The sequence below is a fragment of the Calonectris borealis genome, chromosome 1 (genome assembly GCF_964195595.1).
Source record: "Calonectris borealis chromosome 1, bCalBor7.hap1.2, whole genome shotgun sequence".
Lineage (NCBI taxonomy): Eukaryota > Metazoa > Chordata > Aves > Procellariiformes > Procellariidae > Calonectris > Calonectris borealis.
In genome coordinates this window covers 134,066,763-134,089,330 of record NC_134312.1, presented here as the reverse complement: position 1 = coordinate 134,089,330, position 22,568 = coordinate 134,066,763, and the positions used below count along the sequence as shown (strand labels likewise).

The 22,568-nt window shown below is 39.8% G+C and overlaps 1 protein-coding gene across 1 annotated transcript in view; it reads left to right on the top strand.

The window, feature by feature from the left end:
* CDKL5 (cyclin dependent kinase like 5) overlaps nt 1–12,796 on the top strand; it is a 135,085-nt gene extending 122,289 nt beyond the window's left edge. The window contains exons 16-18 of the mRNA XM_075175365.1: nt 5,654–5,756; nt 10,774–10,893; nt 12,189–12,796. Of these exons, the coding sequence (XP_075031466.1) occupies nt 5,654–5,756; nt 10,774–10,893; nt 12,189–12,575 (610 nt within the window). The 3' untranslated portion in view covers nt 12,576–12,796. The remainder of the gene's footprint in view (nt 1–5,653; nt 5,757–10,773; nt 10,894–12,188) is intronic.
* The last annotated feature ends 9,772 nt before the right edge of the window (nt 12,797–22,568 follow it).

Below are 22,568 nucleotides of genomic sequence, written 5' to 3'. Positions count from 1 at the left end.
AGATTTTGTGAATGTTTGCTAGACTGAATTGTCACAGATATTCCCTTGTCTTTGTGTGCATTTCTTCACTCTGTCCCCACTGTCCTGCCTCTTTAAAAATAAAGATGTTATAAACTCAACTTTTGTCATCAGGTTTTACTCTTAAATTACTAGATCATTTCTGAACTTTAGACAACTTGATTTGAAAAAAGGCAGATTTTTCATCCTTCCAGAAAATCTTTTCTTTGCCAGAGTCTAATTTCCTGTAAATGACCTTGAACTTGCTCAGTTTTTCCTTTTTGATATAAGAGTAGATGTTTTATTCTCTTTCACTTGTACGAGCTTTGTCTTGAGCTGGGCAAAATCAGTAGGTATAGGCAAGATGCTTAACCTTGTTCTGCCATTGTGCCAAAATGTTGGCCTGAGTTATCTTTACCGTTGGTATAGTTCTAAATATTTCTTTGGAATAAACTCCAACATGCAGTACTTTATGTCACATCATATTGGAAGTGTTTGCATTGATTGCTTACAAGATGTCTGGGGGCTTCTGGAAAGCTTTGTTGTTTAGACCTTTTATGTCCATTTAAATGTATTTATTATATGACAAACAGCTTGTCATATCTTCTCTAGCATGTGTCATACCTTCCTGAAAAAATAATAAAAAGGGGAAATATATATAATATTATTATTTTTATATGTATGGACTATATATAAACACTCACAAACTGTAATTCAAGAAAAGAACAAAAAAAAGAACATCCTACTCTTAGGAGTGTCAAAGGCTTACAACTATCTATCTACCATTAATTTTCAAGACTCCAAAATAATACAGTATTTTGTAAACATGACATGGCTGGCTATAATATCGCTGTATCAGTGTAACAATGTAGTCACACTTAATGTTCCTGAAACTAGAAGGTTATCAATATCTGAGCAAGCCAGTTTAAAGCTTGTTCAGCTGTGTCTGCAGTACAACTGTTGCTGTGTTGTAAATACTTTCCAGTTCATTTACAGAATTCTTGAATTTGTAAAAAATATCAGGAAATTACAGGTTTGTGACTTGGAAGCTTAAAAATCACCTGTGTGTGTTACACTGGTTGAGGCTTTAGGAATCTGCTCTGCATAGCTTGCAGATGTCCACCTTCCTAACGGTATAGCTTTCCCTCTGACATTTCCTGCACAAGACTCTTGCATATGGATTATCATCCAATATGTTTGCTTTATTCATCTATTTGGCAACATCTGAGCCTCCCTGCCAGTCCCTTCTAGTAACCAGTGCCTCTTCCCTGACCCTTCCTCAGTCATCAGTGTTTTTGTTTTGCACTAAAAATTAGATGATGCAATCTAATGTTATTTGCAAGGAAGCTTTCCAGAATTTGTAGTCATCAATATTCGGTCCAAAAACTAAGCCTACTGAAGTATATGCTTTATAAGTTCACGAAACTAACCACTTCCAAATTTTTATGGTTACTGATGTTGAATGGTACCAGGGGCAGGGGGGAGGTGTAAAATGTGTGTGTGTACATATATATATATATGTATACTTTTTTTAGTGATGCCATAACCTCAGGTGATCTAGTGGCTTTAGCGGCTTCTAGGTGGTATTCTGTATATAACATAGTAGATCTGGGGTTTATTCCAGTTAATATATCCTCCTTTTCCACATGAAAAAAAAAATATTTGCAAGTCCAAGAAAATTTCAGATTTGATCTCTGATTTTTAAGCTTTCAGTGCCAGGCTTTTAGACCAAGAACTTTTACTATGGCCTTCAGCTTGTGGGATTTTGATTCTTACCTTAAGTAAACCATCTATTTGAGGTGCTTCATTAGTTTCTGACATTTTCTTGCCTTCAGTTATGGTAACTCTATCACTGCCAAGGGTTTTACTTTAACCAAAACCAAAAGCTAACTTGGAGAATTAGTGTTTGTTCATTTATCTTCCAAAGAAAACTTCAGACATTTCAGTAATTCCTCCATTAGACCAAAATCCTTACTCATGTAATTGTGAGTGGTTTAGTAAAGGGAGTAGTATGCTGGGAGCTGAAGAGGGCTTCCAAGCCAGGCTGCCTGCGGAGATTATTCTTGCTGAAGAATAACTGAAAAAAAACATGAGGAATTGCCTCCCCAAAAGAGCTGTCTGCAATATGAATCTATCTATAGCAGTATGAATGCAGCATGCTTCATATTTATTCTTTTTAGTTAATAGTAAAGCACATCAGCTTGCTTGCCCCATGCACGTTTGCTGCTACACCTCATTGTATTTGCATGAAGTTGGATACCTTTCCTGCCCAGGGGCAATAAATGCTAGTGATAATCACAGAATTTCCGCTTATACCTATGCCTTTTCCAAATGTCTCAGCTAGAATAACCAATGTGATCTACGTTATATGTCCTAAGCATGCAAAAGGCACACAAAATAACAAAGAACAGCCTTTGGTTTCTGCTTGAGGGTGAGCGCTCTGAGTGGGGGCTCTTCTCTGGGACTAGCCTTACTTGCTAGTAAAAGAGACACTGCATAACCGATTCTGGTGTAACTGTTTGCTTTCACGAGCTGAAGCTTTATGCAAAATACCAAGATACTTGCAGTTATATTGTAAGAGTTTAGTGTTGAAAGACTATATCATACAGATTTTTTCTGATAATCCTAATTTTTTCCTGTACTGTCCATTGTCTGAAAATCATCTTTTGGGATGCCTAAAATATCCCAGTGTTTCATCTCATCAATCAAAATGTTCTGCTCTATTTTTACTCGGTACAAAATCCTGGTATTGAAGCTTCCTGCTATAATGCTATATATGTTCACTCTCTTCACATAATGAGCATGTGTTTTGAAGCAGTTGCTTTTCAAGGTCAATGCTTTTTCAGACAACTGTACTGCAATATGAGTCATAGGAGTTAATGACATAAACGAGTCGGTGTAAAACCACTGGCTTTTGGGTAAGCAGCGATTGAAAATGAGCAGAGTTCTCAGACCCTTATTTTTCTCCTCTGTCTGCTCACTATGGTCATAAAGAGGAGATGATGGTGCAGAATTTCACTTCTCTCCTCTCTGCTCATCTGCTGTAGGGAGCAGTTTTCTCGTCCAGGTTCACTGAGCCAAAGAAAAGAAAAGAATTTACACATGAGTGGATCTCTGTCTAAAAGTATGGCAAAAATTGTCCCAAGCTTTATTCTGAAGATTAAGCTCACCTTTAAAAATTCAGATTCTCCATTTTGGAATAGACTTTGGAACAGAAAAGCTATAGCCAGACTTTGAAAAATTTTAAAGGACAAGGAAGAGTAACCACATGGGGACTTCCTTATGATCTGACACTGGTTCCTCAGCAGGCAACATAGTCGCTGGGTTGGTAGTTTGTACTGGGGCTCTGGTTTGGGGTATGTATGCAGATGGGGATGCACAGTAGCTCCTTCGAGGAGAGGCTCGGAAGATTCTCAGCCCCATTCACATGACTTTCAGAGTACAAGCAGGATACTTGGGGTGCATGCTTTCCTCCAACTTTTCTAACAAATAAAGTAAAAATCGTTTAGTAAATAATTTGGTAAGTGTTTTGTTTGTGTTAAGTCAGTCTTGTGAGTTCACCAAATCTGTAAAGCTGTCAGTAGTCTTTCCTCTCGGGCTTTCTCCTTGGTGCTTTAAGTAACTAATACAAGTGTGCCTTACTGCTGTTACACAGCGGTACCAAATACAGGGACGTGACAGAAACAGGAATCCTGAGCAATCCAGTATATTTAAAATATGTGTTATAAATCTAATAATTGTATTAAACTAGAGATTTTTCCTGTAGCATTGTAATGTTCACATTAAGTCTATGTTGTTGTGCACCTGAATGTGTTTCCTGGATCTAGATGTAAGTTCCAAAAATCTTAATTAGGAAAATTTCCACCATCCTCTCTGCCTATAAATCTTTCTTCGAAGCCCATTCTCTTACTCAACAATTGCACTTTATTACAGCATTTAAACATTGCATGCATTTCTATTTAGAACCAGGTAGCATTTCAAGCTTGAGGTGGTTTTGTGTAGAAATTGAGGAATTGATGAAACCACCTGTCAGAGTGAAGATACTCATCAATAAGGAGAATGATGCCAGTGGTTCCTACCCCAGTTATGTGTTTCACATTTGCTTGGAAAAAAATGTCAGCTTGGCATGTAGTAGCAGCTGAATCACCAGCTGACAGCATAGCATTTAAAGCCAGAATTAGAAGCCAAAGATAACTATAGCAGACAGCTAAGTGTTGCTACATTACAGTTACTCCAAGAAAAGCTGCTCCTGTTTGTCATCCAGAGCCCTTAGAACTGTGCCTTTCCTTTAGATTTTTCATCAAGACAATGGAACAATTTCATTTTTGTTTTCGTACAACTTAAGACTGAAAAAGGACTATTAAATCACCCAGTATGATTTTCTATATGTTAGTTGCCATTAAATGTCATCCATTCTCTGGAGTCCAGGCCCAGCAGCATACCTGACTGATGTGTATCTCCCAGAAGAGCATGCGGTCCTGATTTGAAATGTCAAAGATGGGAAATCCACTTCTTTCAGTGATGAGTTTGTTCTGGCAGTTAATGATTCTCACTGTTAAAATCACTTATTTCTAATATGACTTCTGTGGCTTCATTGTCCACCTACTTGTTCTTGTCATGGCTTTGCCCTTTACTTTAAAGATCCTTCTAGTACTCTGTAATTTCTTCATAGATAAGTACTTGTGCGCCGCAATCAAGGAAATGAAATGTTGGAGCTGGTTTGGCTGTGTTTTTTAACATACTAAAGAGATTGAAATCTCTGACTCTTTTAATGTAGGCCATTCTTTCTATCTCTGAAATTATTTCTGTGACACTCCTCCATCATTTCCAATTTCCAGACTATTTTAAAGGGCGCTAGAACTTCATTCAGTTATGTCTCACTTATGTCCTACGTAAACCATCTTTTTACCCCATATCAGTACTTTACATACATGGTTCACTGTGTATATTTAAAGTAACATGCTATTTATCAGCTGTAGTCAATTCAGCTGTGTACACAAGTTAAAAGGTGGAAATTCAATCTTCAGGCAAGTCACCTGTTCCACTTTCGGGTCATCTTCTTTTACCAGCAGTGTCTCACCCACACATAACAAACTAACTGAAGTTTTTAAGTTAAAATGGACAACGGTAGATCCCCAGCTTCCCCGGTGATAAATTTGGAACCATGTCAGCAAAGGTCAAGAAGTTCAATTGAAATTGGTTCTCTCTGGTGAACTTTGCAACTCTTGGCTCTCCAGCAAGCAATGGATAAACTGGACCTGTGCTTTTATACCTCATCACCATTTGTATGTTCTCTCAGATATGATTTTCATTTTCAAATCACCTTGTGTGTGATATTTTGGTTTGAATATTAAATTTTGGCTTAAAAAAAAACAAAAACAAAAACAAAACATGCATGCTTTCCTTTTCCCTAAATAACTATTCACTGGTCTGAGCTAAACGTTTTATCCTAACGCTGTGTTCCTCCTATCCCATTTAATAAGTCTATTTGTCCAGTATTTGCATAGTAACCCTTGAACCAATGGATGCTAAAACATCAAGAATCTTTTTGCTTTAATCAATAATTTGCATTTTTTGGCATAAGATCTCATTATTACACAGAATTTACATAATATCAAAATAAAATCTCTCTTACAATACCTTATTTCATGTTTAGGAAAAGTCCTGAAAACCTTAACAGTCACTCAGAACAGCTCAAGGAGAAAGAAAAGCAAGGTTTTTTCAGGGCAATAAAAAAGAAAAAGAAGAAATCTCAAACCGTAAGTATACAGTATTTCTAAAAGAAGATATGTTTATCAGTTTTGAATAATACTATTTTAATATGCTAGATTAGTACAGTACCTTTGTATTATTTGTGATCATATCCGCATGTATCTATTTTTCTTTTATTTTCTCTTTTCACGATATGAAAGTCAAAGTCTTTCTCAGTTCAGGGTTTATTTGTCTGCCTTTTCAAATATTTCTTCACCTACTAGTCCTGTGCATCTTTATTTTCATTCAGACCCTTTGAGAGCCAGTTCTGATGCAAGTTTTAAGCTGACGTTGCAGCAAATTCTTTTGCAGGATATGGTGATACCATTCCAAGAATAGCAAATGCATTATTGTGTGTCCTCAGAGCTTGAATGATTTCAGATACTCATTAAGAGGAGATCAAACTGTTATAAATGAGAATTCTTTCCAGTCTTTTTCATGGCAGTGTCTTGATAACAGCCTCCGCCTTCTTGTTGCACCCCGTGGCGGGAATAAGGATAATGCGTCTTAACTATTCTTAACATTTTATGTTTTACTAGGGGAAGGGATTGTGGCTTTTGTTATTCGGTATAAGCCTTCGGTGTCTTTTATACATTTTTACATTTTCATCTAGTTTTTGAGAGGGAGAAAGAACTTTCTTTTATCGGAGAGCAGTGGTATATTAAAATTTCACAAAGTTTTATAATTAAAATCTCCCTAAGAACTGAAGTAACCTAAACATCATCTCATCTCATTCTTGAATGACAGTCCTAGAAACAGTAAAATATTTACGATTTCATTTACATAAAGTTGCAATATTTCTGTAAGTGTAACTGCAGTTATGGTTTTGAAGGTTCTCGGAATGGAGTAAATCACACTCACTCCCGGCGAAGGGGAGTAACTAAATCAAAATATCTACTGTCACATTGTGAGGTGGTATGACTCTGGGTATTGGCGGAGGTCTGATCAGATGAAAATTGGAAATTGGGGGAGAGGAGTGATTATCAGGCTTTTTTTTTTTTTTTTTAATTTCTTTGAACTGTATGGAACATGTGCATGTGTGTGTTAACTAGCACTCAAAAATGCACCTTGCCTTCCTGCTGGGCAGATTTTAGCGCAGTGGCATGTACCTCTCTTTCTGAACTTGTTCATCCTGATACCTGTACCCAGTTCAAGTATGATCATTTGCATTACACATCTGAACAAAATACCTACATTATAACTCTGGGATTATTTGATATCAAAATGTCTATGAAAGGATAGCACACCTAAGGCCATTGGTTCCAGTGATGTATTTTCCAAAAAAAGAGAGGTGTTAAATTTGCACTGTTCTAGTCTACTCTGATTCCAGCCATTCAGACGTGGTGGCAAGGAACACTTTAAAAGCCCAGCTGATAGATGGTGTATCAACTACTTCCAGATTAAACTGTGTGAAGGAAATATAAACTGGATTGTGTTGCATCTCAAAATCTGACACTTTCCAAAACATCTAAATCACAGTCTAAATCAAGTATCTTGTTCTATAGCTACCAAAGACATCACTGATTACAAGTCAGGATAGATTTATACATAATCCTTACTCCTGTTTCTTTTCACTCTTAAGAAGAGGAATAGAGGGGGAGGGGGAGAGAGAGAGATTTTGCAAAAGGGAAAATTGTCTTGGCTACTCAGAGCTAGTATCTCACAGGAAGGTGAATAAATTAGCGGAATAAGATAGTGATAAAACTCTTGACGTCACCTAGAAACTTGCTGACATCAACTTGATTTTTGGACCCAACCAGAGTCTGAAAAACCTCTTTTCGTTTCTACTTATAGCTGTTTAACAGGACAGTATCTAGGGATAGACTGTACCCACCGATGTGTGTACAAGTGTCTGGTTCAGAAACTGTTCTTTGTTGTTCTTCATCTGTTAGTTGAGGACGTCTCTCTAACAAACATTGGGATGTTCAGTAGGGTCTTGCAGCACAAACAAAAATTATTACCTTCAGTTCAGCACCAAGTTTGACTTCAATAGTAAAAGCTATTAACAGCACTGTAATATTAACTCTTCAACTACATGAATAAAGTTTTCTATGAATTCATTTTAAAAATCTAACATATAGCTTGTGACTACCCAAGTTTTTTTGAGGCTTATAATTCTTGAAGTCCTATACATATGTAATTCCACTTATTTAATCTGACACAGACTTCCTGCAGCAGATAACAAACTAGACCGGAGAACTGTCACAATGCTGAGAAGCATGTCGTAGAATTAGAGTGTGTTAAGAGAGTGATAATATCATATCCGTTAGCTTCTATTTACTTCTGATACCCTTTGGCAAGTCTCATTTTGCTGGTGATCATCCTAAGAGTCATAAAAAGTATCTGAAATTGGATTGAAGACATGTTCTCAATAATGTCATTCTCAAAATCTCTAATAGCCAGAACTGATCCCAGTTCCTGACACTTCCTCCTACAGAGTTGTTCGCATTAATCATTCTCCCTAGAGTTCTCCAGGTGCAGTTCCTCGTGGGATAATAAGTGTTACTGCCTGCTGCGGGAATTCTTTGCAATATTGGGTTTGCAGAGCTGTTCTTACCCATTCTCCTTTTCATCTAGTTTGGAGTCTTTTAGTAAGGTAGCAAAAGGTTTTGAGGATTGCTAGAGTCACGTTTTTTTCTGTCATCTGCAACAAACAATTTGATATCCATGAGGGTTGTGCACAGTGTCAATAGGTACTATCTTCAGAGGAGCCCGAGTTTTGCAGATTTTGGCACATATTGCAAGCCTGGGTCTGAAGAAATTATCTGCTTTGGAAAAAAAAGTTGCAGGTGAGCATTTCTCCTAGTGATGCTTTGATTCCTTTTTGATTTACTGAACTCCAAACAGGAAATTCTTCTGACCATAAAGTTCCTAAACAAACTATGCTAATTAGTGACTCTCTTTCATTAACTTGTATGGAATCTAGAAGCTGAGAAAGCTGTTTGAAAACCCTCGCTTTTGATAGCGCACCCATCGTTCTCTTTAGTCATATAATCATATTGTATTATTAAGTTTTCTTTCAATAGGCAGAATAATGCTAGACACAGCATATGTGTCCTATGCTTGTTTGTACCTGAGCAGGGGAGTAGTCGTCCCATTCATAATTTTAATACTTGATAGTTCTGTTTGTTGCTTGCGCATCCATTAGTATAGTCTTTGGGTGTATTACAGAAATTAAAATAAAACGGCCAGTGCCCTTGCAGTTACACATTAAGTTGTTGAAGGCATATTTTTGTCAGAACCGAAATAATTAATCTTGGAGCCCTAACTCTTTTTACAAGTTAAAAATACAATACTTCTATTTCTTCTAGAGGTAGCTATCAACTGCTCATTCTGAAACCGATTGCTATTATTGTTAGCGTATCTTTAATATTTTATTTATATAAAAATGAGAAATGTCATACCACTTTAGGTTGTTATCATAAGTTACAAATGATTGCCAGAATTACAGGATTTGATCCAAAGCTCAGTAAAGTCAACAAGACCTACCAGTTGTTTCCAAAAGGCTTTGAAACGCACTCTGCATTCCTAATGAACGTGGATATAAGAATAGGTGTACTGATCTCTTTTTACATGCTTTATATGCATTGAGTTCCTTGAATTTGTTCCATATGCTTTTTTTGTTCAATCACTATTGTATTTTCCCAAAGCAAATTATAGGATTGATACTATATATTGTCGGAATTCAAAGAAAAGAAAAAGAAAAAGAATTAATATAGTAAGGACAGATCTCTTGAATTGAAATACTATGCATTTAGTTTTTGTATCTTATATTGCAGACAGACTCAACCAACGGGGAGAATCCAAGCATCAAGAAATCCCTCTTTCCTCTTTTTAATTCAAAGAATAATTTAAAGCATAGTTCTTCTTTGAAAAAGCTTCCTGTAGTCACTCTACCCATGGTATTAATTTTTAAGTACAGTAGCACTGTAAAATGCTCCAGTAAACTTGTTTTACTGACTACAGCAGCATGTGTTTTATTTTCATGGGATCACTTTCTCTTCATGCCAGTTAAGTATCTTGGGCCAGTTCGATAAATTTAAATAAAATTGGCAGTTCTGTTGAAATAGATCGTGCCTAAAAAAATTTTTTTAGCATTTGATATACTGAAAATGTAACATACACAGTTCCAGAAAGAATGAGCCCTGGGACTAAGACTAAAGGAGGAAAATAGTTGTAAAATTGTGTATGTTTAAAATTAAACCGTCTCATTCTGTTTCAATCAGGAAAAAAATTAAATTATTTGGTTTTATAGCTATACTTTTTTTTATGCAAACTGCTCCTTTATATATAAATTTAATTAATTAAATATTAACAACAGATTATCTGAAAACTAAATTTTAGCTCATGCCTTTGCTGTATTTTTGTTTGTCCTGGTTTTTCATGAGAAAAGATAGCTTGTATTAAAAATAGGTTAAATTTTGACTGTCCTTTTTTTTACTTAAAATGAGATAAAACTTGAAATTAGATAAAACTGTTAAATTATCCTTCTGCCATAAATTTTGTTGGATTTTCAGCTTGGGGGGGTGGGGGGTGGGTGGGGAGTTTCTTAATTTTTGCTTTAGTTTGGGATATTTGTGGAGGAGGAGGAAGATGGGGAAAGGAAAAGTTCTTGGTTTTGTGATGGCAAAATCAGCCAGATATCAGTTTAGAGAGATTTTGGTCTGCTTCACTCAGGAACAAATTTATAGAACTGATCCATGGTCTTAACTGCAGTATGCTTTTTAAATGGAGATGAGGCTCAACAATTTTTTATTTTTTTTTATTTTTCGAAGCCTTGTTTAACTGCTCTCTCTTACAGCAAATAACACTAACAGCATGCAAATGCTTTAAGGGCTAAGGGTATAGCAAATCTGCATGATATCCACAGCCACTTGCTCTTACTATGGGGAAAAATATTGAAAGGTCATTGCAATTCCGCTGCAGTAACGGGCTTCACTTGCGTTCTGTAATTAACTGGGGGAAATGATTTACAGCTATTCTTAAGAATATATTAGGAAGCCAGTATTTAATATTTTGTTGCAGATGCCTAGCAGTGATGGTCAGGATCTCTTGGCATTACAGAAAGCCATTCATTCTTCTAATCACCAGAGCAGCAGGCAGAAGGATTGGCATCCTGAGAAGATGACAGAAATCCAGCCTCATGTAAGTGCCATTATCAATTCCCTGTATTTTAACATCACTGAGGTATCTTGACAGTTTTTTCTCTGATGAATTGCATTTGACATTATTTCCCAACATTCCTATTCCCCGCTCATTGAATGTAAAAAAATCACGTGCCTGCAGTCCTGCATAATTCTTTGAAAACCTAGACATGAATGACAAGGAAAAGAAGAGAGACTAAATGTCCCTGTGTCAGTCTTTGAGCCTTTCAAAATATGGGTTACGTTTTTGTATTAGAGGCAGCAACGTTTCAGCGCAGGTCTATGGTAGCTACGCAGCGCTGTAGCAAAGCCCTCAAGTTAGCTCCGCCAGGAATGGTGCGTCCCGAGGGTGCGCTGCTGCTTGACACAGCGTGGTACTGGATGGGGTCACCAGAGCATCGTGACCACGTTACAGGGCGGCTGCGCCTCAGCTGGCACAGGCTGCGGTTTAAGCAGGCTACATTATTGGAGCATAGCACTGGGCTAATGCAACTTTATTTTCTCCAGTTCTAAAACCAACTTGGGGCGCAGGGTTTGGGAGGGAGCTTCCGTGCCATGCTCTGTTGCCGTTACAACTTTGAAAACGGAAGAAGAGGGTTGGTTGCAGCTGCAGTGGCTGAAGAAGCAAGTTGCTCTGTGAGCTGTGGAATTTAATGAGGCTGTTTTCATATCACTTTGCGTGCTCAGGCTTCCCCAGGCTCTTGCTAGCCATTTCAGTAACCCCATGTCTCCATTTTCCTTCAACCTGCTCACCAGTTAAAGAAGCTGTGAGGGACTAGAGCAGCTTATGACCCAGCTGCTGGCAAACAAAATATCTAACTGCTGAGTTAGCCCTTATTTCAGTGCAGATGATTACTCAAGACTCTCTCTAACCCCTAATTGCTGTTCACAAAATTTTTAGGAACTTTGTATTTCTGATATCTGTGCCTCATAAAATGTGGCTGAGGTTCTAAAGCTAATAGCAGGAGTAGTGACAGATGGACAGCTAATGCAATTGTCTGTGCCTCCGTTTTCACAGGAAACAAGGTTAAAATAATTGATGGGAACAACTTTTTTTTCCTGATGTAGAAAAGATTCCATCTTTTCAGGTAGCTAATAGATTGAATCATAATGAGAAGACATTTTCTCAGGTGTGTAAGTCATAGCTTGGAATGAAATACTCCAAATGAATACAAGTTAAAAGTGAAGAAGTCCTGTGAAGTTCAAGACGTTCAGTTTAGGATACGACAGTTTTGTTATAGGAAGTCTGATAAGATGGAGAGCAGAAGGTCAAGTGCTTTTCCCCGTGTCTTTCAGAGCCAGCCATTAAAATCTCTCCGAAAGCTCTTACACCTCTCCTCTTCAAATCATCCTGTCCCTGCTGAGCCTCGCTTCCAGCCCTTACCAAGTCAGCCAGCCAAAGCTCCTTTTTCTGAAGTGCGAATTCACCCCATGAGTCAAAGCTCCGGCAGCGGCAGCAGCAACGTGCGGCAAGAGCCTCAGCCGAAAAGCAGGCCGACGCTGCAGATACCAAGCCAGCTGGAACCTACCTGGCACGTCTCCCCGGTGAACAGGAGCGCGAGTGATGGGCCTCCCTACTCCGATCAGCTGCCTTCCAAGAGTGGACAGAATGGGCACACGTATAACCGAACAAACCGATCGCGAATGCCAAATCTGAATGATTTAAAAGAGACAGCCTTGTAATTGCACTCCAGAAAATAGGCCAGTTCAAGAGGAGGTCAGCGTAGGGGAGTGGTGGTGGTTCTGGTGATGGTAAGACTGCATTTTCAGCTTTATAAAGGTGTGCAATATGTACATGTGGAACTGTGCTGTTTGGCACCACAGTGAGAGTCAGGGATTATACAGTAAAACAAGTTGAATTATGAATTACCAGTCATCAGAAATGTCGCTGGATGCCAGGCAGAGTGTGCCGGTCAGGGAGAAAAATGCCATTTTCTCTCATTTACATTCCAGCTTAGTGCACATCTCTGTCTGAAAGCTGGGAGACTTCTGGTATGGATTGGCACTTAGAAGGGTGAAAACATTCATGTCTAGACCTATGCCCTTACTACATTTTTTTGCTGCCTAGTTAAAACAGTGGGGTTTATGTGATAAAAGTGTATCCCGGTTAAGGGTTTAAAGTTAAATTGTATGTCTTAAATTTGTTTTTTAAACTTCCATATTTGATAGGATTTGTAATATTTATTTATGATGACCTAATATCGTACTGTTATAATCATATCTTTTATGTTATAATGTAAAGTTATTTTGAGCTGTTTGAAACATTGTGAAGCAGTGCAACAGCTACAGTAGTTTCTATAAAAAACTAACAGTAACATTTATATATTGCATCAGGAGTATTTTATTCTATATATAAATATATATATATAAATGGAAAATAACTGTCCGTTTTTTAAATATACTCATTTAAAAGAAAAGTATTGTTATGACACTATCTGCCATATTTTTATACATTTGTGATATAAAGTGCAGTATTATACTTCTAATAAAAGGAAGTTGAATGTGGATATAAATGTGACTGTAACAGTATGAATCTTGCTCAGCTATGAGAGCCCAGTATTATAGGCGTTACTGGTAACAAACAAAAGACAACATTCAATTCCGAGCTTTATTATGGGCTATTTTGTTGGAAGTATTGGCTAAACGTAAGAGACTGCAGAACTGTACAGTAATCTAAATGTGGTATGTTCTCCCCTGTGTCCTTAGCTTTCCTACTAATATTAATGGGATTTCTGCATCTGCATCAAGAGCACAAAGCCCCAGTACCAAATTTTTGCTTCCTCTAAAGAGATAAAGTGCCCCATGACTACAAGCTAAAGCAGGTGCTCTTCCACTTACTAGCAGGGGTGAAAACCAAAGAAACATAGCATGAATTGCAAGTGAAATGCCAAACTTTGACACTGACACATAGCATGGCACTGCAGATCATGGTATAAGCTTTTATGCATATGTGTATTTTACATCTTGTTTAGCAATCTATTAACTAATAAGATAAACACTGTATTTAAATTTAAACTACTCTTGCACTTTTTATTATATTTCAGGATGTATTTAAAGCTACAAATCTGATATTTGGATATCGAGGGAGAAGGTTGCCATGCAGCTTAATTTCTCCTTAGGTCTCACTATCCGGATATTCCCATACACAGTTCAGTTACCAGTCTCAGCAAAATACTAGGTCTTGGGTTCCAGTCTCCTGTACAACATTGTTCAAATTGCCTTTACCTTGGTGAATGTTGAGTGTAGCAAATACGCAACCTGATTCCTCTGTTGCTACCGGTAAACTAAATCAAAGGTGAGCCAGTAGGAGTCAAAGGAGTTATGCCAGTCTAAACTTTGTGCAATAAGAGGAGAGTCAGGCCTGTAGTGTCAGAACAATACGATCTTTCCTTTTTAAACACATTAGTTCAACTCCCTCATTACTCTGCAGCATAGTTCGTTTTCTAGATGCTGTTCTCGTAAGACACTTGTACTTGCAAATACGTTGTCTTTTCCGAAAAGGGATTAACCTGAACGTAAATTCGATGATTTAGCCATAGATGTAGTTAACAGAAGCAGCCAGGCAGTAAGAGCTGAACTTCCTACTTGGATAACAATGCAAACTGGACATGCTGTTCAGTACCTCTCGAGTCATACCAAAGTTCTAACAGCGGCCAATTTGGCACCACTACTCTAAAAATCTTGGTCAGAAAGTACATTATGGAAGGGTGTTGCATCAGGTTTGTCCAGGGCTAGAAGTGAGTCTCGTAAATTTGAAAAATTACAAAATAAGAATTCTTTCTTTGTCAATTGCCTGCAAGAAATGTGCATGTGATTTTCTATAGATACATATGGTATCTAGATATATATGATATATACTGTGTTGATATATCATATATATAGCATATATAAATACAGTAGACATGAAAGGGTATTCAGCTTTTTATAAGTTCGGTGGGCATCCAGGAAAGACATTGTAATATTTACTAGTCATCATTGTCAGAGTTTAGCAGTATATTTTCACAATCTCTTTTGGATTCACCAGTTGGTCACAACTAGGTCAGTCCTGTCCTCTGCTTTGAAATGGGCTGATGCCACTGAAATCCCTCACAAAAGCAGTGTCCGAGAGTGGGGCTCTAAGCAGTACTATTTGAATGTCTCCGAGGGGGCGTTCAGACTAGACTCTTCTGTACTTTGTGGATATGTATCCTTTTGCCTCTGCAAGACTTGTAGCTTGCTGGTAAGAGCTTCATGCTGGGGATGATGATACTGGGCTGTATGTGGCTGTTCTGATTTCTAGCAAGCGAAAATGTTTCCAAAGGATTTTTTTTCTCGGTACCTATTAAGTTAAATCAGAGTAATCTCTGACTGTACATATAGCTGTTTAAAGTAGTTAGCACAGCTTCAAGGGTGACCCAAGGAATGTTCAAGTATTGGTGGCCCATATTTACAGAAAGTTGTTTCTACTTCGTACTGCATTTTCTTCTCACATTCAACAAACCGTAGTAGATTTCAGTTGAATACTAAGTTGTGTTGAACGTACGTAGTATTTTCTTCCTTCTGTTGGAAAGAACTTCCAGCAGCTCGGCCAGCTGGTGCTGGGATAAACTGTGTATTTTTAACCTGGTATATCTTCCCAATATTTAGAATATTGCTAATGTAATTTTGCTGAGGCTTCCAAAGGAGTCTTTTTATAGTGACTGAGATTTGCTGGCTCAATAAAGGGGAAGAGAATTACAGAGCAAACGATTTTGTAAGTGTGAGCTTTCCTCTTCACTGGTCTGTGAGTCTTGTGCTACATGTTCTATAGATTTACTTAGTATAAAGTATCGTAGTTAAACTGCATTTTATTCTTTGGCAACCTGTTTTGCCTTATGGCATCATTAACGATGTGAATAGAAAAGAAACTAGGTTTCAGAAATGAATTATAGTCATTTTGCAAAACTCAAGCTGCCTCAACTTGTCTGTATGTTTTTACTATAGCTCTTGAGCTCTTGTTAACTGAAAAAGAAGCACCTTAAGCTCATCTTAACTGAAATTGTATATGTGTTTAAGCTTTTAAACTGCCATGTAAATGTATTAACCTAAAACAACATTTTTTTTTCAACAGGCCTGACCACAGAGAACAGTCCCTTAGAGCTATTAAACACTCTTTGCTCCATTTATCGCAGCCCAAGATTCGTTGCTCCTCTGAGAGGTCGCCAGCATGGAGCACCGGGCAGAGTTCTTGGCAGGAAGTCAGCGATCTCAGATTCGGTCCCTTCTTCCTAAAACATTCCCCATCCCACCGGGCTTAGGACTGACACCAAGCTTTGATTTCTGATACCAAGTCAGACCCACCTAAATGTGTGGGTCCTGACGCCACTCTGTTTACAGATACTCGCTCTTTTAGATCAGTATTAAAGCAGGCTTCAAACTTCCACACCTACGAGACACCCTCAGGTCGTCCTTAGGCTTGTCGCCTTTCTCTCTGCTACACCTACTTGTTTCTGGGAGCAAAGCTGGAGTGATTCTTCAAGAAGCAGTGTCCTGTGATAGGCTTTTAGCCATTCCTTGTCATTGCAGTTAGGTCTCTTAACAGATAAAACTTACTAGTATAAAAAAGCTACACACCGACTTATTTTTCTTTTTTCTTCAAAAGCTGCTGTTGCTATTAGCTGAGTAGATGCCTGTGTTCACCCAGAAAAAGCTATGACTTCTTAACCATTCAGTGCTGTAGACCTCCCTCATAAGAAAGGGGACGCAGATTATATAGCTCTGAAAGCACTGCTGTGATCTATTTAGCTAAGGCAAAAACCAGCCGCTTTTGAGGGGAGCCATGCTCTAGAATTGTTTGGTGTTTTTACTCATGTTTCAGTTTTTTGTTTTATAATGATTTGGTAGTGAGACATGCTTCAAAAATATCTGCATGTAATTAATTCTGTATGTGTTGAACACTGTCAGAGTAGAGCTGGGAGAATATTTGAATCCCAGTTACACAAAGAGTTTGAAAAGGATAGCCATATATAATACACTGCAAATTGTGGGGTGGCAATGAATGTTTATTTTTTCCATTCCAGCTAGCATAGGCAATACATCTGTTAATGGGATTATATCATAAACCATGCATCTGGGCATGTGGTTCATGTAAGTAGGCCCACCATTCGAAATAGGATAGGAGTGTCGCAGAAGATGATTGGAAAGGTGTTGTGCCCCATTTTTAAATGACCTTCAAATCAGGATGCTGTTTAAGAACAGGTGCCTTTCCCTACACAGCGCTCTCTAATGGTGTCATGATATTAACCATTCATTAACTGGGTTTGTAGTGAACGAGGAGAAAAGCCATTTAACTTCTGGCCTTTGTTAAAAAGGGAGCGATTTGAGTAAACCCTTTTAATATGACACAGCTTGGAAGTTCTAGATGTTGGCTCCTTTTTCAAAGGGTCAAACAGCAGCAGTGCATCAGTGCTCAGGCTCATCAGGCAAGGGAAGGCTTGTGCACATCACTTGGTTCGGATGTTGTACTGAAACAAGGTTTTCCATTCTGCAATCATGAAGCAAATTTCATGAAAATTAAGCAAAGCAAATTTTATAGGAGATCCTCTGTCAATTTGAAGAGAAAAGCTGTGGTAGGTTATCTGTTCTCTCGGTGAACTCTCTTAACAGCTACTGCATGAGACAGCACAGGTAAATCTGGTGGATTAGGTCTGAATTTTACTTGCTCCAAGTTCTGCTTGGATGCTTGTTTGTTACCTTGTGTACAGCCAGTTGTTTGGCGCAAAAGCTGGCTTTTGACAAACTAAGTGGAAGGTGCAGGAGAAGTGTGAGAGGACCAGCCCCGCTATGTTTGGATGCTTTCATTCCCCCAAATCAGATTGCTTCTCAGGCTCTTTTAGAATGTAACTCAAAATAGGCAGCCAGGCAAAAGTGACTCTTAAGATGTGGCCCAAGGGTCTGAACATGGAATTTGTTACTTAGGCTAAGAGTGACTCCACACATCTCTTGTCTTCTCTGCAAGTCAATCTACCTCCTCTCTCTTGCAGAACGTGGTTGAGGTTTGGTTTGTTTGTTCTGAGTTTATTATTGGCTCCAAATTTTGAAGAGACACATAAAAAGATTCTTCCTCTAGGTACTGTTAGCAACCAAGTAATAAAATCTTCATGGGCCTTCATCTGATACACTTCTGAAACCTCCAAGCCATCTGAGCTCTCCCTCTAGAATCCCAATGCCATCCTTTGCACTGCTTTGCAGTCTTCCCTTGCCCTTCCACTTGTGGTTCTCAAATATTGCAGTTGCCTTGTTCTTTGTTGTTTCTCTAGTGCAGATTATCAGGGAGTTAGAGGCCTTATCTACTACTCCACCCTGTTTGCTGTTTTATTCAAACAGCTATCCTTAGACTTGCTCAGGATTTTCTTCATTTTAATTTTCCATTTCATCTGGGTGAGATACCTTACCTCATTGTGCCCCCACCAAAACACGCTGCCTACCAGGCGCTTTGTTCCACCAGGTCTCTGTTTTCACAGGGCATTGTTTCTCCGGATCTGTTCTGAGAAATGCAAGGTGGCATCTTAATTGTACAGGCGTAGAAATGCGTTGTTGTGAAGTAACTGCTTTCCTAGAGCTTTCCATTAGCATGTTCGTAGCACAAGCCGCTATTCAAGTTTCCTATAGGATATGAGCCTCTTGGTGTAAACTCTTGACATGTAAATCCAATGGCAGAGCTTTTAACTGCTTAGTAACAAGGCAAAACTTTAAGTGTAGGTAACTGTCTCGACTTTCCTTTTCTTCTTACTTTTTTTTTTTGCTAGTGCACATCTTAGACTCGTACTACTGAAGGATATGTCTAATCGAAAGGAGTAACATCTATATATATTTTGTTTAGATGGAACAATAAGCTGAAATCTTCCATGAAACCATAACTTTGTTGGAAACTCTATGCAGGCATTTTAAAATCTGGCAAATCTGCTAAGGACTTCCAGGACTGCTTAGATCTCCACTGTAAAATGCTGAATTCTGAATTTGTGTCATTTGGGAGAAGGAAGAAAGAACGAGGTTTAGAAAAATGTGATCTTTTTTCACAATCTGCCAGTACAGACTGTTCCAAAAATAACAGGCTGGGGAGGTAGCTTTCAAAACTTCTAAATTTATGGATAAGATTCCCCGATGTTTTTTAACAGCTACTAGAAATTAAAAGCGCACAAACTTTTAAATCTACCATGCTTTCTGTTGTGGAAGGGATGTGATGTGGTGTTAACCTTTTTAATCCTGGAATACAAATTGATTTTAAAATGTGTTGAATATTTAAGGATGACTTCATGCAAGTTAATAAACCATTTGTAAAGTGTTTGTATACAACCCTTTGTATCATGTTGTTGGTACACCTTACCAAATTTTTTTTGGGCATGTATTCCATTCTTAACTTCCGTACAATTTCTATTGTTGCTGTAAATATTCTAAAAGAGAAAAAAAAAAATCCTGTGGTAACCTTAATTATCAGCATGGAAATGGTTAATTTTTACTGAGCACAATGTATTTTTGAATGGGCCTTCCAAAATATGTCTTTAATAAAAATGCAGATTTTGCACTAGAACGCTGGCATTGCTCAACGGCTGATCTTATTCCTGACGCATCTCCTCCAGAGCCCCTCCCCCTACGTTAGCGTGGCTCGGATGGGCAGAACGGGCCAGAACCGCACCAGGAGTCCTCGGCCCGGCAGGTCGCTGCCAGGCCCTGGCTAACTCCCCGTCTGAGAAGCCGGCTGGCATCTGTCGGCAGGCCTGGCGTTTCCTCAGGAGCCAGACAAACCGCTCTGAAGCACGGTGTTGCCCACCACGCCTGTAGTCTCACTGCAGACGCTGGGGGGGTTCTTCCTTTCAGGGCAAGAATCTCTTTTGAACAGTATCAACCCAGCAATCCCCTCAGCAGGCACTACCCAGGAATTAAAAGGCCCTGAAAGTTTCCAGCCCTTCTTTGCTGCAGAAGGGGATCCACCATTTGGCTAGCATGTTGGCATTTCAGCGTTGCCACACGTAAGCTGAGACTCTTCTAGGCCAACACTCAGGTGTCAGCGATACAGTTTTTGATGGGTTCCTTTAATGTGCCCTGGCCATGCCTTTTTTGTTATTGTGTGCAGCTTTAAAAAACTTTAAATATTTCTCTGCTGGTCCCTCATTCTTCAGGGTAATGGGAAGCAAACTGAGGAGTAGGCACCACTTTACCTTGGCCTCCCTTCTTTCCCTCTGCGCTCCAGCAGCAGCAGACTTGCTGAAAGCCGGGACTTGCAGCCTCCTCAGATCCTTCCGAAACACGCGCCTGGTGGGGTGTGCCGCAGCCACCGCTGCTGTGAGACCAGGCTGCGGCCCGGTGCCTTCACCGAGCTGCGCCCATCACCTCCCAAACAGGGAAACTGCTGGCCTGAGCTGGTGGCTTCAACTTCCACCAGCACATGCGGGCCAGCATTTCAACCGTCCCAGCCAGAAATGCGTTTGAAACGCCTGTTTCCTTGCGGTGCCTGGCTCTCTGGGGACGTGGCTTTACTCCTGCAACCTCACTTTGCTCTTACTCTTTCAGGGATCTCGTTGTAGTGACCCAAGGTACTCGGTGCCCTTTTCTGTACTCCCTGCAGGACTCCAGAAAATGAAGTGGCCGCCTCCTTGAAGAGGGCGAGCACCTCACCCTGGTAGCCCCACTGTAGTCAGCGTTGGTTGCCCATGGGTTGGGGAGCAGAGTGGGTGTGGGCATTTTTCTCTCAGACAGCTGTAAAGGGATAATTCCTGCAGGTGCCCGTTAAGAGAAAGGGGCTATTGACTTACAAATGGTGTGGCTGCTCTGCAGGCCTGAGGCAGTCTCTTATCACATAGTTTAGATTGGGCAAGCTTGACTTCTCAGCACAGTTCCTCACTTCTCTCTTTCAGCATCCCAGACTAAAAATTCAAGTTACGAAGCTGAAGACAGCTCTTGTCCTGCCTCCTATTTCAAACCTGTTGCATTTTACACGGTTGCAAAGTCATGCATTGGTCTCTCTACCTCTGCAGGTAAAGACCTGCAGGATTTTCACTCTTAGAAGATAAATGCGTGTTCAGTGCTGCTTTGCATCATCTCCTGCAGCCCCGGTTGCTGGCTCTGTTCCGGTTAATTGTGATTGGAAGCATCTGTGCCGGTAAACTAAAATGACAGTGATACGCTAGGAAAAGTTAGACTTTATGAGGAAAAGCTTTGTATTTTTGTAATTATATTTTGGCTGGTTCTATCCCGCTTTCATAATGCCCTCAGCCGCACCGTTACTCCAACACTCTGCGTTTATGCAGAGGTTGAAGTCAAGTGCAATTCTAAAAGCATTTTAGGACCACTTAATTAATTAAGCCTCTCAGCACCCTTCTTTTTAGATGAGAGGCAGGGGTTAAGTGAATTTCCAAAGGTCGATTAGCAAACGAGCTGCATAGCTAGGATCAGAACAGAAACTCCTGCTTTAGCAGATCAAAGCCAGAAGTAGGTCCTTTCCCCATGCAAGCTGGAGAGGTGAAGCGCAGGCAAAAGACAGGGAGAGGCAAGAAGCAAATGCACTGTGAAATTCAGTGTATGCCAGTTCATTCCACCGTATTTATTGCTGTACATTTCAATCTGGAAAAAGGGTCCAGTGACTTCTTTGAAGCTGGGAGGCTGGAAGAGTGGTAGCACAGGTCCTTTCTACCTGGACAGTCTTTTCTCCCTCCGAGGTTTTATTATATCCTATATGTTGGATCAGTCATGTGAAGATACATAATTTAGTGTGGTGCCTTGCTGTACAATGGCATGTGGTCCATCCGTTCAGGCTGTGGATTAAGTTTGCGAACTGTTCCAAATTATGCAGGAACTCTTGGCCCTTGCGGCAGCGTGCATTTCCAAAACCAGACAACTTGCAAAACTGTGGACTGTGCGTGGGAGCCCAGAGCCAAGGCATTGGGTGGTTACAGTCAAGCTTAACTGCTTTGGGATGTTACAAATATTCATCGGCTGGTGCCCAGTCCATCCTTTCACCCCTCCAACCTCACCCCACCACTCCTCAGTCATGCAAGAAAACAGCAGCACCAAGCCTCCTCCCCCCTAGTCACCATCCACCAGGACGTGGCGCAGAGCTGCCCCTGCTGCTTTTAGGGAAGGGAGAGCAGCGCGTTAACACGACGGCAACCGTGTCCAGGGACTGGGAACGCTTCAGCTTTCAGTGTTGGCGTTACTAACACGAGAGCTATGACGGCTGGTGGAGAGCCCTTGTCTCACTGTTACTGTATGTGCAGTGCCTCCAGGGATGCTGTTATCCCACCCTGGTCCCACAGCTCGGCTGCACGGAGGACTTGCCTCGAGCTCAGTGGACCTTCTCAGTAGAGCTTGCCTGGAGTGACAATCATTAGAGAACCACGCAGATTCACTGCTTTCTCATTAAGAAAACATGTCCCTACACCCATCTGTGGATAGGCAAAACTCATTTGCGGTGGTGGGGGAAGAAAGGGAGTGATGGTGGCATAATAACAATCATCTCAGCAGATGGGGATTGGTCTTTTCTACATCTCTGTAGACTTCATGCTGTTGGTATAGTGGAGCAGAGGCTTTCAGACTCGTCAGAACAGCATATTTTCCTGACAGTTATTATTTGTCTCTATATACAGGAAAAAAACAAGGCAGAAACAGCTGCCCTCTCGAATGAATAAAATGTGGCAAATTGCACAGACATCCAAGAGCTTT